Genomic DNA, 18,374 nt, shown 5'->3' on the forward strand with positions numbered 1-18,374 from the left:
GCAGTATAAGGGTTAATATGTACACTAAATTTGGATGGATGGTATGTTAAGCTAAATATTTACATGGGATGGAACAAAACAGTTAAGAATGGTATGTAGAATTAATCACTGCATATATACTAAAAATAAGTAGGTTAGCTGATGTATAAAAATGATAAATGAACATGAATTTGGAACAATGACTTGTAAAAATCCATTTCTGCACGTACGTGGGAGTGATGGCATGATAATACTTTGTATAGTAGTTAAGCCTATAATACAATTATGTTATATAAACTGACTTTTTACTTCTCTGTTAATTGATAATATCCTAAATTAAATAAGACCTAAAAGTGAGATAGGAACTTGCATATCTCACTGTGATGTTCACACCATACACTTGGTAGTTTATACAGAGGTAAGTTTCCTTAATACATTTAGTGTTTTGCACCTCTTCAATACACAAGTTAGTTTATTAGCATAAAGTCTTCAATTGTTTACTCAATAAAGAACAATGTGTATTTTTATCTCTTAAATATGTCAACTTGTTTAATCAATAATACTTTTTTATGAAATTTTGGCCTTTTAGTACCAACTAATTTGTCTAATTTGTTATTCAGTACCACATTTTTAATTTGATAAACTTAAAATGTTCTCCTGAAATAACTTCTAAGTAATATTATGTATACTATAATTTTAATATAAAATTTACTTTTTTATATAACAATTAGGCTAAAGGTTTTTGAGCTTAGACTAAATGAAAAGAATATGTTTTCACCTTAAGTTTACCAACTAACTTGTTTCCAGTTTTAAAGTTAGCCATAAAATTAATTTGGTAGGAAGGAAGAATGCTGCCCAATGCCAGTGCAGGAAATGTAGCTATCCCTCTGGCAAATGGAAATGTACTCAAGATTCCTGTTACTAAATTCAAAGAAGAAAATGAACAACTGAATTCAGATCAATCTAATATTAACATCTCGGAGCAGTTGAACAAAACAGGGTTGTGGCAGAGCTTACAGCAGAAGGAGCATAGCACCCCCAAAATACAGCATAAAAACAGCCCCCCATCCTTAAAGATCCCAAGCAGGTATTATATCAATTTACTTCATTTTTTGATGGTTTAATGTAACTTCTAGTTTATCAGTCAGAATATTCAGGTTTTATGATTTGGGTTATCGCATAAAGACAAAATAAGAAATTATATACTTTCTTAATAGTATGAATTTTATTTATAAAAGACACAAGTGTGCAATATGTTCATAAACAACAGAATGGCCTATGTTTGAGACTTAGCATACATTTGTAGCCAGTTAACAAAAATATAACTCTAGACAAGTTATTTGTAGAACTATTTAAATATTTTTCACCATCAGATTTAATTCAGCACTTATAATATCAAAAAAATAATCAGTTATTTAATTCATAGAGATTAGTGAAGTTTGTTATTCGATTAATTTTTGGGCTCATAGTTTGATTGCATTCAACTGATAAGTTATTCTTACGAGACTTGGATAGTTGGGAAAATAAAAAAATAGTAATTTTGATAAGTAATTATTTTTGTGAATTGTGTCACTAAGCTGAAGAACCTTCAATTAATGAAAAATAATAATGAGAAATTGTTATGCCAATATTTCAATAATTGGTCAAAAACATTAATAATATGGAATACCAACCTTCATTAGTTGGTTATTTTTGTGACACTAGTGAGTGTCATAGATGCTCATAGTTAATTAATTAATTGGTCATCTCTATATTTGAAATTTGGAGATTTAATAGCTAGGCAATGGAAGGGAAAGAAAAAATATGCTAAAATAAGTGAAAACAACATGAACATAACTCTGTAGAAATAGATAAATCAATTCAGTTATGAAAAACTTATAAAAAATAAAACCATAAAATGAAGAAGATAAATAAAAAACAAAGACCACTAAAACAATCAAGTTCTTCATGGAAATCTTGGACCACTGGCTCCTGCTTTTGTCATTTATATATTTACTGCACACTTCCACTCTCTGAGGATGGTACGATAGTATTATAATATCTACAAATCGTGGTTAATCAAGTGATGACTCAAAATGACAAGAAGTTGTGGTATAAACAAATGTGAAATAAAAGTATCACAACAGGCACATCAATGATATCCTTAGATGAGGGGTTATTAGGGGGATTGTGAGATTATATTCCTAACATTTCATTAGTTTTTGAGCTTTTGTTTTTAACTTAACCACAACAAATGACACAATATATTCAGATAAAACTTTAAGATACTTAAGTTATTCAGAGTTACTGATAGCTTTCATATATGTCACTGAATTTTGTCTAGCAGATCACTGGACTTGAGGATTCAATATTAGCAACAAGATTTATTAAACTAATTGGTACCCTTCAAACACACATGTTCACCATAGTTACAACACTTTTCAAACAAATTGGTACCCTTCAAACACACATGTTCACCATAGTTACAACACTTTTCAAACAAATTGGTACCCTTCAAACACACATGTTCACCATAGTTACAACACTTTTCAAACAAATTGGTACCCTTCAAACACACATGTTCACCACAGTTACAACACTTTTCAAACAAATTGGTACCCTTCAAACATATATGTTCATCACAGCTAAAACACTTAACCAAGATGTTGGTATTTCTTTAGAATCGATGTTCATAATAAATACAGTTAAGACACTATTCTAATATAACTCTAAACATGCATTCAATGTTCTAAAGCGTTACAAGTTATCTAAAAGTTTAATAATTCCTTAAAACGTGTGTGAGTGTATATATTAAAGGAGTTACGTTAGTTTATTGTCTATCTTATTGTCCAGGTATTTTCCCACAGCTTTAAGATTTAAACGTTTTTTTTGTGAGAACTGTTATAAACTTCATATCTTGAAACCTGCATGATTTCATAGCATAAACACTATTGGAATGTTTGTTATATCTATACAAACTTTCTATGATATTAGTAGTTTGATGCTAGCTTTATTTGAGCAATCCTCTATAGCACTTTTAATATAAATTATGTCATACTGCATGCATTTTTTTCTATTCTTTTGCCTTTGCTACAGAAGGCCATGTCTTAGGCATTGAAAGAAACTGTTAACAGTGTTATAAACTTTACATCCATTTTAGCTAAATTTATTTACAGCTACCTTCCTGTACTAAAATTCAAATCTATCTTAAGTTTTTGTTAATGTGAATTTTACATCCTTTTCATCCTTTAAAATGTTTACTTCCTTCTTTTGAAACAACCAGTGTTTTCATAATTGCTCACTTCCTTCCTGTTCTTTTTCCCTTCATCCTTCTCTATTCTGTGTACTCTACCACTCATACATGGCCAGTCAGGTAGGACACCATCTACCATGTTTGATGTTTTTAGAAGTTTGTGCTAGTTAGTTCAGAACTTGATGTTTTATAGTTAAAATATATAACTACTAAAATTTTTATAAAACTGTAAGGTAATTGCATCATGTTATCATTTACCCTGTAGACAGTGGTCATTGTGAGGCTTAAAGTCATAATGAATTCATCATTTTATACCAGTATAAAATAGATAACATAGCAAAATTTTACACACAAAAACTGAAGATGTACCACAATCAATAAAATAAGCAGTAGAAAATTTGATTGATAGTTTGTAAAAAAAACACAATATAAAACAGTTTATATTGTGAGCATCACTTTTTGTACGATTAACATCATGAATCTTGAATATTTTTGTACTCTTAGTGTACATTAACAAGAAAAAAAAATATATACATATAATAAGAAGCTGTTTCAATTTCATGCTTCCATAATTTTACAGACACACATTTATGGTATTGTAAAAGTTTATATTATGAGGTGAATTATTTTATATTACTCAATAATATATAATGTAAAGTCAAGTGTTTTATTTCATCTCCTTCAAGTTCTACAAGTTAGCTTTTACTGTTAATTGATTGATCTAAATTCACAGTGGACACTAAATGCAAAAAAACATAACTAACTTGGTTATTTCCTTGCATGCACCATACATTTTGTCTTAAATTAATTAACTCAGTAATCAGTTCACAAGTACTTTAGTATTACTCAAGTTTCTATATATTGATCAAATTATTTTCTAAACTTTAAAGAATATTCTAGATGTTGAACTACACATTCATCACCATGATGTCAAAAACTTTGTCCAGCCAAACATTAATACAAAGGTCTAAAAAATGATCTACCAGTATTATTTTTATTTTTCAATATTGAAGGCCTTTCTTCGTCATGAGAGATGACCTCTGAATGTGTAGAAGTTTTATGATGGGCATTCTTTAAGATATGAAAACATTTTATTTTTAGTAATGTTCTGAACATGATATTGGGATAAGAATATTTGTCTTATTGGTTTCACAGGCTGTTGTTTTTCTTTACTCATTAAATTGTTCCTTACCAGGAAATAAGGTTTTGCCTTCAGGGTTACTGTGATACTTTTATCTGACTTTACCTACCTCAACGATGACCACTGTCCAAAGATTGAACTATTTGTAAATGTAAATATGTGCACATAACATACACACACATATATATATATCCAGATATTTAATTTTTATATTTTTAATATGTTGATAAGATCATGACTTTTAATTTTAAATGCTACTGAAATATAGTACTATTATTGTCATTTGCTTGAGGCCTCTGGTGTATCAGAAGCAAGTCTGATGGCATATACCATTAAAAATCAGGCTTCTATAACTATGGTAGGCACAGCACAGATAGCTATCATGTAACTTTGTGGTTAATGACAAACAAGTTTCTTTGACACTCACTTTCAGATTTATTTGTATTCAATGTTTAACATGGTAGTGCAGTAATGAATATCATTTCTGTTTCATTGTACACAGTGTTGGTGAGAGATTTCTGTTTGTTTGTGTGTCTCACACTAGTTTATATAAAAATATAATTATTGTGTATGTAGCCTAGTCTCTTGAGTCATTTCTAACTGTTTACCTAATTCTTGATTGTGTGAAAGCTTCTCGAGACATTACTGTGTGTACCTAATTCTTGATTGTGTGAAAGCTTCTCGAGACATTACTGTGTGTACCTAATTCTTGATTGTATGAAAGCTTCTCGAGACATTACTGTGTGTACCTAATTCTTGATTGTATGAAAGTTTCTTGAGACATTACTGTGTGTACCTAATTCTTGATTGTGGGAAAGTTTCTTGAGACATTACTGTGTGTACCTAATTCTTGATTATGGGAAAGTTTCTTGAGACATTACTGTGTGTACCTCATTCTTGATTATGAGAAAGTTTCTTGAGACATTACTATGTGTACCTAATTCTTGATTGTGTGACAGCTTCTCGAGACATTACTGTGTGTACCTAATTCTTGATTATGGGAAAACTTCTCGAGGCATTACTGTGTGTACCTAATTCTTGATTGTGTGACAGCTTTTCAAGACATTACTGTGTGTACCTAATTCGTGATTTGTGGTGTGATGATATATACTTTGCACCTTACAAGTTTTATATGGTAATGATTACTGGAATTTGTTCTGTTTTGATAGTATTATATGAAGTTTAATGTTTGTTTTTTTTTTATTATGAGATTGAATTCCCATACCCACACACATTCAAGTAAACACAAGGGGCATTTAAATGAAAGGAATAAATTACTTAAAAGTATAATGATGAATGTAAGTTAAGTTTCTGTCATTTCCTCAGAATCTTCTTGTATTTCTCATCACTTAAACCAACAGCAGACTAAACTTATTTTGGTTGAGTAGATTCTCATGCACCACATCTTGGACATTTTTGTTTGAAAATGTTTGCCACATGTGCCATAGGACCAGATGAGTAAAAGCAACTTTGTGCAAAATCTGGGTGATGTGGCAAGACCTGAAGAGTTATAATACTAAACTGCATGAACAGATTGAAGACGTATAATCATGGTGAAACGGGACTCACTTCTTTTCCAATCATTCACTCACAGCAAATTTCATTATTAATGTTGTAAAACTTTCATCCAGCAAATGGGATAACTTCACATATTTCTTCCTTCTTTTATGCATGTTGTTTTGTGATTTATTCATAACTTTACCCATCACATTATTAAAAAAAAAACTAGTGGCAGCAAATTCAAAATATACAGTTTTGCTTTTTATCCCTTCTTCATATGAATGCCTCTTGTATAATGTGCATGTGAAATAGCCTGTGTTTCATGCTTCTGTTCACTTATGCAATTAAAACAAGCAAAAAAACTATTACACTGAATACTGTAAAGATGTGTCAACTATAAGGTTGTTGTTGTTAATCATGAGGTCAAGATTAACATAAATAGTGAGTAGCAGTCTTCTCCAAAATGCACACACAGGTGGAACATTATGTACGTTTTACTCTTTTTATCAAACAGAGTAGGGCCCGGTGGTTAAGGCACTCAACTCGTAATCCGAGGGTTGCAGGTTTGAATCCCCATTGTACCAAACATGCTTGCCCTTTCAACCATGGGGACATTATAATGTGATGGTCAATCCCACTATTTGTTGGTAAAAGAGTAGCCCAAGAGTTTTTGATGGGTGATGATGACTAACTGCCTTCCCTCTAGTCTTACACTGCTAAATTAGGGATTGCTAGCACAGATAGCCCTCGTGTAGCTATGCTCAAAATTCAAAACAAAACAAACTAAACTGAGTATCCAAACATAGGCCATACTCAGTAATCAAATATCATCCAAACTCCATTGTTGTCCAAAAAATGTTTCACATAATCTTTGTGAATTGAGTCATTCTTTAAATAAATGTTCTACATAACATTTAAAATTTAAATTACAAGTAAAGTTCTAGTTTTAAAATATGGATTTGTTACCCAATAATTACAAAATCTTTAAGTGATAAAAATTTCTTCTATATTTCTTCTGAATCAAAAGTCATATTTCACCATTTTTATAAAATATTATGTGAAATTGTAAAAGATTTTAACAATTTCTATTGATAATTTTCAGTGTGTAGATATATTATGTCCTTCAAAATGAAGTTTGCACTTTTTCTTGAAAAATTAGATTAATAATAGAATATAATTCCTTGTCAGGTAGTTGTGGATTTGTAGAGAAACAGTGTAACAAAAGTCACCATATTTTAATTGAATTGCAAGTTTTGATCATGTGATAGACAAAACTTTATTTTAAATAGTTTGAAGAAGAAGCGAGGCAATAAAAATGATGCAATAAATGATGAGGAAAAAAAACGGCTTTCAACCATGGCTGAAGATGAAGAAGAGGATGACTGTGGTATAACAATCAAAATTCAAGAACCTACCCCTGTACCTTCCAATAGTCCATCAAAAGAAACTTCACCAGACGACACAGCTTCAAGAGAACAGGTTAACCACAGTGAGACTCGGGTTTGACTATAGTGACCTTTAGTTCTAATTAGTAGGTCAAATTGGTCATAGGGTGTATAAGTGTTCGAGTCTTTAGCCAAGCTTGGCTCCTTACCAACATCGCTCAAATCCTTCTTATGTTTCATTCACTTTTGTTCTTTGACAGACATAGCTCAACATTTGGTTGTGACTTCCACAGTCTCAGGAATTACCAAAGAAAATCATTTCCACTGGCAGGTCAATAATGTCAAGGGAACTAGATCAGTGGATGCATCTTAGGGCCTCTGTGGCTGGCTGGGATCACATGAAAAGTATGACATTATAATGGACTAACTAGTTGAAAAAAAAAGAATACAGAAAAATAAATGGTTCTTTAACCAAAGATACCAACTGTGTTTACACTGTTGTGCTTCCTATATGGGACAAATATTGGTTCACAAATGTCATCTTTATCTACTAAATACAATGTTTACATATATGTTTTTGGTATGGGTTGGTGATGGTATTGATAGGTTTTGTCAACACTATCAGTAAATGGAAGGTAAATTTTCTTCACAACTTTCATGGTTCAGTCTTACCTAGATTGACTATTCTAACATATTTGTGGTTTAAGTCCGAGTTGTCAGAATCTTCAAGTTTTCATTAGATTTTCTGTCAGAGTAGTTTGTATACCAAAACGTAACAACAGTTTTCATTTATGTGAAGAACCATCAATCATACATGCACATGTAAACATATACCTTTAAACTAATTTGTCAGATTTGTAGTAAGATGAGGCTGTACACTATCAGAAAAAAAGTACACATCTAGATTTCTGACTAGTCTAAAAGTTTGTGATAAGTAGGTGAAATATCTGATTTAGTTTGAGCTTATAAGAATATACGTATGGCTAGAATGTGACTGGTAAGTGATACTCGTTTTCTTGGGTATCAGACTGGTCTAAATTTACATTTACTTATTTCTTTTGAAGGTAACAAAAACTAGTTTTTGTGGGATTTTAGGGTATAGAAAATACAAAGGAAATTTGAAATATTGCTTTTTGTCAGATGGTTATTATATTCTATGTTCTACAACTTTTTAACATGCCTTTGTGCAAATAATAATTTTTATGTTTATTTATACATCAACAATAAGGGAATAATTTAAATATGAAAATAATTTGTTTCATTAAGATCATTTTATTTGCCTTGAGAAAACTTATGTAATTGGTTTAGCAAAACTTGTCTGTTTTAGTAATCATGTCAGTAAAATTGAAAGTAGATGTAGTAGAAATAAGGCCCAAATAAATGATTTATTGTTGTAACTTAAGAAATTAGTGATATTCATTTTCAGTTGTTACTAAGTCTATATGTATAATGATCATGACTGACTTATGTGGTTACATCTAGGTTATATTATATAACCTAATTACTTGCTTAGTTGTACAATTGTAATACTAATTCAGACAGTGTGATTCAGGTGAAGTGAACAAAATCCTAAGAAAAATTAACCCCTCTGATACATTTTGAACTTGTAACCTGATTTCATGCTTTCCAAGTCTGAAGAGGTTAAGATAACTTGTTTTTGTTTTGTTTTGAAACAGAAACGTCATTCCATTATAAACTGGAATCACATGTGTTATGGATAGAGCAGTTTGTATACTGAGGAACATAAAATACAATAATTTTATCAATGAGAAGTAAACAACTCATCCATTTACATCTTTCCATTAATCTTATACTAAGCCTGAGGTACATATCCTTTTCACACTATATGTATAGTACTGTAAACTGTATCAGCCAAAAGAACGATATTCACTCAATAAAGAACAGGTACTGCAGTAGCTATATAAAGTGCACAGTGCTCATCCACATAAAAATAGATAGTGTAATAATTTTATGAATCAAAGGAATAGCATCCACCCATCTAAAAGCAGATAGTACATTAACCATATCATTCAAGGTTAGAGTACTCACCCATCTAAAAACACATAGTGCAGTATAACACCCATCCACCTAGATGAAACAGTAAATGACCTTGTTAATAAGTAGAGATCTTACACTGTCTTCTGTTGTATGTGTAAGTTTCACTGTTTCAGATATTACCAGTTCATTCCTACTTTATTAGAAAGTAATTCACAATTTTTTAATACTGTAATTTCATCTCTTGATCTAATGGAGTATTTTCTTTAGAGCACTCACTCCTCAATACTCCTGTTGGATATCTGTCCTGATGAGGTTCTGGACTTAAAATCTTTAGCAGTAAAATGTACCATTAGTCCATGCCATGTCAGTAAATTCTATAATTCCTTAGTGTCAAAAAAAAAAAAAGAAAAAAAAGTATCTTTTACCCAGGAGGTTTTGAACTGCACCCTTTCTTGGCTGTAAATGTACCATAGTTCCATTACTTGTCAATGGGAATTTCCACAGTTACCCTATTATTAACAGAAGTAGATACCATTCCATTTCTAGTTGATGGATTCTGTAACCTAACCACCTTCTGTAAATACACGTTCTTAAAACAGGAAGAGTAGGTCCTCCCACTTTAATATTAGGATTTACTGTAGCATTCTCCCTTGAAAAAAAGGTGTTGCTATAAATTACTTACTATCTCCATTTTCTTTGACAGTTTCTCAACTTCACTCATAGTAGAATACATTATAATACCATTGGGATAGACTATTATTCCCTTTATTCAGTAGAAGGTGCCAAAGTTTCATCTTTAATCAGTAGTGGTGTACTCTACTTTTCATTTCTAACAGTTAGTTTAAAAATTAATTGATCCCAAGACTTTAATAAAATCAAGTAAAATTAAGTCTTCAATTATAGGTAAATTTAAATTTTACACTTACTGGTGGCAAAATAAAGTTTCATAATTTCATCAACTTGGAACAGTTACTATAAATTAGTCTTTCGGAAAAACAATAAAAATTAAATTTGGTAATTATTATACTTCTGTTCAGATCTGTTTAACACTACCCATTTTACTTGTCTTTTCCTTATTTGCTTGTTTTTTTCATGTACAGTTATAAAATGATTTACAACTAAACTAGGTAATAGTATTTATCAGTTACTTTGGGATGAATATAATTAAACTGTGGTTTCAGTTACTTAATTAGTAATATGCTACTTCATTAAATATTCAGAAAATTTTCACCCTTTACTAATTAAATCTAGATATGTTTATCAGTAAAGAACTAAGGAGAGGTAAAACCTGCTTGAAAGTGAGAGTTAGGATGATTTGGAAATATTGCTTATAAGTTTAGCAAGCAAGAAAATAAAAACTATATACATCTACTATGTTATTGTAATGGGTTCTGGAAGTAGCAAGATATTCCTAGTTACTACTGAATATTCCTTGTGTTCCATGGTACTATAGAACCACTGTATTTTTAATTACTTAAAAATCAGTATTCATAAGGAAAATCCCATACCATTTATTAATAGTTGAATCACAAGTGCATTTCTTCAAAAATGCAGGTCATTAGACCTTCTGTGTCTCAGTTTTCACTCCATTAGCAAGCCTGTTGTATTTACGATATGTATTTGTACTATATTTTACTTAGCAATCCATGCTGCTTAGTACAAAGGGTAACAAACAATGTGAATAACAACTTAGATAATTTTTCCTTATGTAGTCTACAAAGTGTACTTGAAATGTTATTACAATAATCCTCTTGTCTAAACAGCCAGTTACAACTGCAGTTCTGAAGTTATTTGCAGTCTTCTGATGATTCACTAGTTTTGTTTGCAGCTTATAATCCTTCTTCAGTTTTAAGGCTACATCCCCAATAATTTAAAGTAAAGAACATCAACCACACTACATCCAGTACTGATGAGGCCTTATCACCAATACTACAAATCATCGGGCCTGCCAGGCTGTGACAAACATAGTAGTGGTTTAGATGCGATTTATATTAAATTGTATGTTCTCTGAAAAGCATCAGTTAAGTCAGACTACCTTACTTTCACCATGGTTCTTGGTTCTTCCCATAACATTGACTAAGACAATACTAGTAGAAAATATTTTAAGAACAAGTTTATGGTCAGGTATGGGTGGTTAAGTTTGGAGAGGTGTATGGCTCTGTATGTGGCTAATGTTAATGAATGCCTACTAAGAACTAACAATTCAATTCTAAATGAACCTCTCATAAAAAAAAAAAAAAAACATAATTAGTAAATGTTTCATTATATCAAACATGGATGACTGTTTTAATTATTTCAAATGAAATCATATGTTATAACTAAATGCATTTTTCATTATCTTTATCATATAAATAAAGTTAACGTGTTTATAAAATATATCAAAAAGAGGTTTAACTAATGCAAACTCACAAACTAAGATTGTGGGGACCTCTAACATCTCAAGTCAAGTTCAGTTAATATTACAACAGGAATAGCTTCATTTATGGCTAAGAATGAAGGAAAGTTCTGTAAACAGCATATAGCTAACTACATTTATAAAGTGTCATTTATTTTTTTCATCAAGGTAGGTCTTCCAAATCTTTCATCCCCATTAGTAAAACTGAAATATCTTCAGTTCCTAAATAACTTCATTGTACTACAACTTACATTTCAAAACCCAGTCACAGGTAATTATGACATATTGAAGAAGTAGAGAATGCCTCTTTATAATGGAAATGTAATTACAACAGTGCTCTAACCTTGATAATAGAAGTTATATCCAATCTCCTGAAACATCTGTTCAGTTGAAATTATAACAACTAAGCACTAAGTTTCCTCACAATTTTTCTTACTAAACACACCAATTGGCAAACGTTTTTAGCAGAAAATTTAACGGTGTAAATATAACTAGATATTAATCACAAATTGTTTTTACAAAATACTGTATTTATTATATATTATGTTCACTAGTATGTGAAACTAATATTCTCCATATTGAGAGAGAGAGAGACTTGATTCAAAACCAACACTAAATTTAATATTGTTATTCAATTGGTGCATGTTATATACTTCCCCAGTTCTGAATTCTTTATGTTCATACTGAACAATGCAACATATATAAATACAGTATTAAAAATTGTTTTGGACTGAATTGACTTGAGAAAAAAAAAAGTGCTTTCTAAGCTTTAATTTAGCATATTGTTTGAGGCAAAATTTTAGGAATCACACCTTTAAAAATTGTTTGGTCTATTTTGATTATCTCTGACATAAAGATGTTGTATAATGGCCTTCATTGTTTTCATTGTATTTCCTTAAAATGAATTTTTTTGTATCTTTTGAATGATATTTTATATTTTGGACTTCCAAATTTTAGTAAACAAGAGTGGGGAATTCAATATCATGTATTTATCCATTAAGTACACAAAGATAAGTGATACTGTCTAAATTTTCAAGTTACATCTTTACTGGAAGAATGATGGCTTTGCTATAAGGACATGTAACATGTTTTATTTGACAACAGTTATCCCCAAAACCACTAGGAAAAACAAAATACAATTTTATGATTCATTATTCTTTTAATTGGTCATGTTAAACAGTCTTTTACCTCCACTAGAATTTATGTGTAAATAATGTTTTTTTTACAAAAGATAAGCCAACTTCTCATTTGTACGAGTCAACCACTATTAGTTGGTTATTTAGTATAATCCTTTGAATTTGTAAAATTCACAAAATAGGCTTCTTTGTCAGTGTTGCATAGTGATTAATATTTGTACCTGAAAAGATTGTTGGGGGAATTGTAGTAGAGTAGTCAATAGGCTATTGTGCCAGTTCTCTCAGTGTTTGACATAAGCATTAAAACTTGTAATTTATGTCTGTTCACTAATGAGGTTGTCATGTTTTGAAAGTTCACACAGAAACAAAAAACCTCAGAAGTTTAAATGGTTAAATGCTGCTTAGAAGAGAACAATGTTGTAGAAACTATAGTGAAAAAAATAACTATTTGAATCACTGATGTGAAGTTAAAAGTACCCATTGTATACCTAAGTTTTTGTAGCTTTCTTTCCTTCAAAAATGTATATTCTGTGTGTATAAGTATATATGTATTTCATGTAGCAAAACATTTCAAGAGATTGATAAAATACTACAGATTGTCAGATTTCAAAACATTATATAAAAATGATAAAAACTTCTATTTTTATTTTTTAAACCATTTCTAAATCAGTGTATGTTTATTTTTTAAATTTAAAACATCTACATTGTTTGAAGATATAAAACAGAAGAAATACTTTCAATTAGATTGCAACTAAATGTACGCTAGCACAACTTCATTGCAAAAAATAACATTACTAAATCTTTCTGTACTAAAGGATAATTATTAATAAATTACTTCTAAACTCAACATTAGCCTTAGTAAATATCATAATACATTTAGGTTTATGTTATTTGCTAAGATGTTGTTAACAGTGCTAACTTTTACATCATTATCATTTGAAACCATTGTACTATTATTAGTTTGAAGTGAAAACTGTCAAAAAGTTGGCTCATAACAGAAAACAGTAAATCAAGATTAAGTCGTAAAGCTACCATGGCATCATTGGTTTAAAGTACCACAATGCTTACTTTGATTCTTTTTTAGTTTTATTAAGTACAAGACAACTATTTACTTAAACATTACAGCTAACCCTTTTTAATAATTTTAAATGAACTGACATTCTCACCAAGACCATCAAGATATTTTTATGTTAATCTACAAGACGTTTCTAGCAAGATGTACTTGAACATATTTAATCCAGGTGTTTACAAATTTTGATATTAGTCAAGAATTATACTGTACTTATAGGAATCTTTTTTTATCTAGTGGTAAGTAGTAATTGTTGAGATAATTAACTAAGATACAGTTTAGTTTAAATATGCTTCCAGTATATAGAAACAATGGATGTATAGCAGATTAGGTTTAAAAGTTACACAAAGTAGGAAGTGTTAAAATATTATTTATAGTTTGTAGGAATAATAAAACAAGTGATATTCAAGATTATACAAACATATATTTCTTGCTACAGTTTGGTTTTACATTTTTAAACTATTTTACTTGTAATAGTTTTATCTATAGCAATACTGCACAAATTACCAGAATCCTCAGAAAATATGCATGTGTACATTTTTCTTACCACTTAAATGTGGAGATTATGTTAGCAGGTAGAGGAGGTTGTTGTGTAATATAAAGTTCACAACGATTCAGTTTATGTCATTTGTGTTTTAACTGTAATAAGTAGCTACTCATTTACTGAGTACTATGTATGTAATTAGTAGCCTGGGATGTTTTAAAACCCAGCCTTTAATGTAATGCCTGGTGCAATAAAGTTGTGTGGGTACGGTTACTCATCTGCAAATTACTTTAAAAGCTTAAAACGTACTTAAAAGAAACAAATTAACTTTCTGTTTAACCTCAATTTAAAATAAACACCATAATTAGATAACCTGTTACCATAGCCAATTTCCTTGAGGAAACAATAATTACATTGTAGCAGCTGCTACATGTTATAGTAAGCCTAAGTGAAAGTGATAATTTTAGCTGAAATACTTTTTTTTAATGCCCTACACAGTCACTCATTTCTATTCCTGAGTTGCATTCAATTAGATCTTTGCAATGATAAGATTCTAATCATGAAGGTTCAAACACTTTATCCGTATTATTTGCAGCTGAAATGGTATTAAAGGTTATTCTTAGAAAGTTTCTTGGGGCAACACATATGTGTATAATTAAGATAATTCCTTCAGGGTAGTTAAACCCTGCAGTACGTGCAAGATGCAACACAAACTAAAATATTTTCAAAGATACTTAAAGTTTATGAAGCGTTGCATCATCATGGTGTGAATGCATCTGCAGTTGTTGCTAAACATAAGAGAGAAGTGTCCTGGAACATCTTTTATACACCTGTCCTTTGAGTATTTTAATTTTTATTTTATTATTACTCTTGTACTTTTAACTTGTATTTTTAAAAATCACCCTTATTTTGATGCAAACATTGTGAAAACAGTTTTCTTCATATGATTATTTTTTTACCTTCTGATAGCAGGTTGCTCCAGCAAATAAGACAATCTTTTTTTAACATTTTCATACAAACTTAATCCATTAAAAACACTTTTAGTTAAAAGAACACCCAAGGTTTTAACAAACCGAATCATTGATATCCCTAACATTTTACAAGCTTAGAAAAAACTACAAGTAATAAATTTACTTTAACTTATTAAAATTACTAATCAGGAAAATAAGCTTCACTTTAATATATTAATAAAACCCTGACCACAAAGATAACCGTTTTGTTTTTTCTCAGCATTTTGGTGACAAAAATAGGATTAACAAGACTTGAAAACAGGCATGAAGTTTTTGATGGAACACAAAGTTAATGAAGAAAACATGAACATGAAAACACAAATCTTAAAAAAAAACATTTATTTTTTTATGAAATGCTGTGGAATCTTACAACTGTACAAAATCTGAAAAAAAGAAGAAAGAACCATTACATTTATGCAAGTGAATCATTCCAAACTTAACTAAAACAATTAGTACAGGTTCTAGATGACATTCCAAATTTTTACTTACCTGAAGAAAAGAAAAAAACTCTTACACCAGCACTCAGGTTAATATAAGCACAATGAAATTGTGTATCTGGTTTTTCAACTTCAAACAAAGATAAAATTTAGTTTTATAAAACTAAAACTATTTGAAAGTAGAACTGGGAAATTTAATTACTTATAAGCATCAGTTACATAAACCAATGTCACAAAAATGATTGACCAAACATTGTGTTTCAATTTATTTATGTTTGAAGTAATAAATTATTCAAAATCATAATCAAATTTCTGTAATAACAATAAGTAGCTTGTCAACATCAAGATTTCCAATTACTGTCTTCAATTATTTTAAACAACTGAAATACTGCAGTTATAGTTAAGTAACAAGCTACACAATGGGATTGAGGCTGTGCTGAAAGGGTTAACAGTCTTGTGAATTAACACTCACTCTATCAGCTATTGTTTGCATCTTAACAAATAAATTAGGCCAAGCTTTACAACCTTATCCAATCAAAATTCATCTTTAATATTTTTCATTTCTTGTCATATATATCTAACATTTTCTGACCTGACTGAACCGTTTTTGTTATATCGGTGAATAATCTTTAACCAGCAGTGCTGTCTCTTGAACTGTATTAAGTTAAGAAGTTACTTCATCCAATAAACCATTCTGTAATATTTATTTGTATCACTACTATAACCAATACTGGTTGAATAAATAAATTATAATTATACAAGAAACAGCAGCTGCTGCAACCATACTCAAAAATACACTTTTTATAAAATGAAACCACTACAAATTTCAAAAATATTGAGAAATTTTCTCACAAATAAAAAAATAAAATGCACATTGATTGACAAAAATGTTTAAGACACATTACAACTAATGAATCATTATCATTTTGTTTTCAAACATTTGTAGATTAGTGGCAGGCATGATTTTTACACATAATAATGACAAGCTTGTACCTGCAAGTAGTCTATAAGTGCTTTTTTGTTTTGTTTTTTAAATTAGATGTCCCTTGGCCCTATGGAATTGGGTGGTTGAAAGTGCCTTTTTACATTCACATTCAGAATTTAATTAAACTTTACTTATGTATATTAATAAGCTTAGAACCAAAACATACTTAATTATAATTCAAATTATTGAAGTTTTAGTTTCTCAACTTCAAAAGGAAATATTTATGTAAGTTCTCAATCTTCACAGTGTCATGCAATACTTCAAGTTACTCATTTTAACTTTTGTTTCTACCCCTATATATTGTTCTTTTCCTGCCACTTTCTTATATTATAGATACTTCTAAGCCATGATAGAAACTTTACTGAGGTATAAATAAGAGAGTCAAACCATGTTTTGTATCTATTTTTGTCTTTCAAAAAAATGTCAGTAATTCTCCTTACATCTGCTGTTGAATTATTTATACCTCAGTAGAGTGAGAAGCATGGAAACATATAAGTTTCATTACTTGTCCTTATAGTGTTCAGCATCAAACAATATTTTAACATGTTTATAGCTTGTATAGAAAGCCTGTTATTTTGGAGTAGTCTTCTTCATTCTGTTTCAGTGTGTGATGTATGTTTCTGTTTTAAAATGTGTATTTAAAAGAAAAATTGTTTTGTGAAGAACTAACATACTTAAAGCATAAAAGTAGTCTTGTTAATGTATAATCCTGAATTCAATTAGGTCTATTTACTAAGACAAATCAGCCTTAAATTACTTGTTAGATACATGTTTTAACAAAAGTTATCGAAAAGTAAAAATGAGAAAACGTATTATATTAGATAACGAAACATAAATAAAAGAATTTCATCTCAAGCTAACTGTGTCATGTGATTGTAGCTTGACTGATTATTTACAATGTTACCTCTCTATGGTAACCACTGTATCACATTATTAGACAGGGTCTAAAACACACTGTAAAAGAAATAGATGTTAAATATTAAAGGCTGTGGGCTATGTTTATCATGAAAATCACCTTTCATTAAGTCTGACTCAGTAAAAGCTTTGCATATTCACAGACAAATCTTTAGTAGAATCTGATCCTATAAAACCAGGTTCAGAATACTTACTAAAATGTTTTGACAATAAATGTTGTATTAGGTTGAGGAATAATTCGTGAGCATTTTTAAATAATTTCATTCAAGCATTACATGCAAGACTATACAATACTTCAATGCATGAACACATTACACCCAAAACATTTATTGTGATACTTTATTTCATGTAATACCTAGGTATATAGTATGCATTGTTTTAAACGAAATTGCAAGAAATTAAATGCAAAAAGCAGATGGTGTCGAAAATGCTCGATTTTGTCCACTTGACATTCCATTTAATGAGCTGAAAATGAAAGCAAAAATTAAAGACATATGAAAATCAAACACACCATCTATTAGAGCAAAAAATTATCTACCAAATGACATGAAATATTTTGTGAAAGCGTTTCATTTATGAATATATTTTTGTAACTTGAAAAAACGCTCACGAATTATTCCTCAACCCAATACATGTACCAAATAATATGTAGCCCACCAGTTCAAAAATTACATAAAGAATAATAGTATGTAAAGTTCCATGATCACA

General features: G+C 29.9%; 2 protein-coding genes across 10 annotated transcripts in view; one reads left to right on the forward strand and one right to left on the reverse strand.

Moving 5' to 3' along the window:
- Window positions 1–14,592, forward strand: part of LOC143256015 (electroneutral sodium bicarbonate exchanger 1-like) — a 173,206-nt gene extending 158,614 nt beyond the window's left edge. For all 8 annotated transcript variants that reach the window (XM_076512570.1, XM_076512574.1, XM_076512569.1 and 5 more), the window contains 2 exons: window positions 819–1,066; window positions 7,142–14,592. In XM_076512570.1, the coding sequence (XP_076368685.1) occupies window positions 819–1,066; window positions 7,142–7,358 (465 nt within the window). In that variant the 3' untranslated portion in view covers window positions 7,359–14,592. The remainder of the gene's footprint in view (window positions 1–818; window positions 1,067–7,141) is intronic.
- A 1,061-nt stretch (window positions 14,593–15,653) lies between these two features.
- The window catches only part of nop5 (nop5 ribonucleoprotein), a 37,295-nt gene continuing 34,574 nt past the window's right edge, over window positions 15,654–18,374 (reverse strand). The window contains exon 17 of one of the 2 annotated variants that reach the window (XM_076512576.1): window positions 15,654–15,712. The gene's annotated coding sequence lies outside the window, so the exon portion shown is untranslated. Of the gene's footprint in view, window positions 18,132–18,374 lie in introns of both variants that reach the window. The other variant, XM_076512579.1, reaches the window with a different exon arrangement.

Source organism: Tachypleus tridentatus, chromosome 7, assembly GCF_004210375.1.
Source record: "Tachypleus tridentatus isolate NWPU-2018 chromosome 7, ASM421037v1, whole genome shotgun sequence".
NCBI classification, from domain to species: domain Eukaryota; kingdom Metazoa; phylum Arthropoda; class Merostomata; order Xiphosura; family Limulidae; genus Tachypleus; species Tachypleus tridentatus.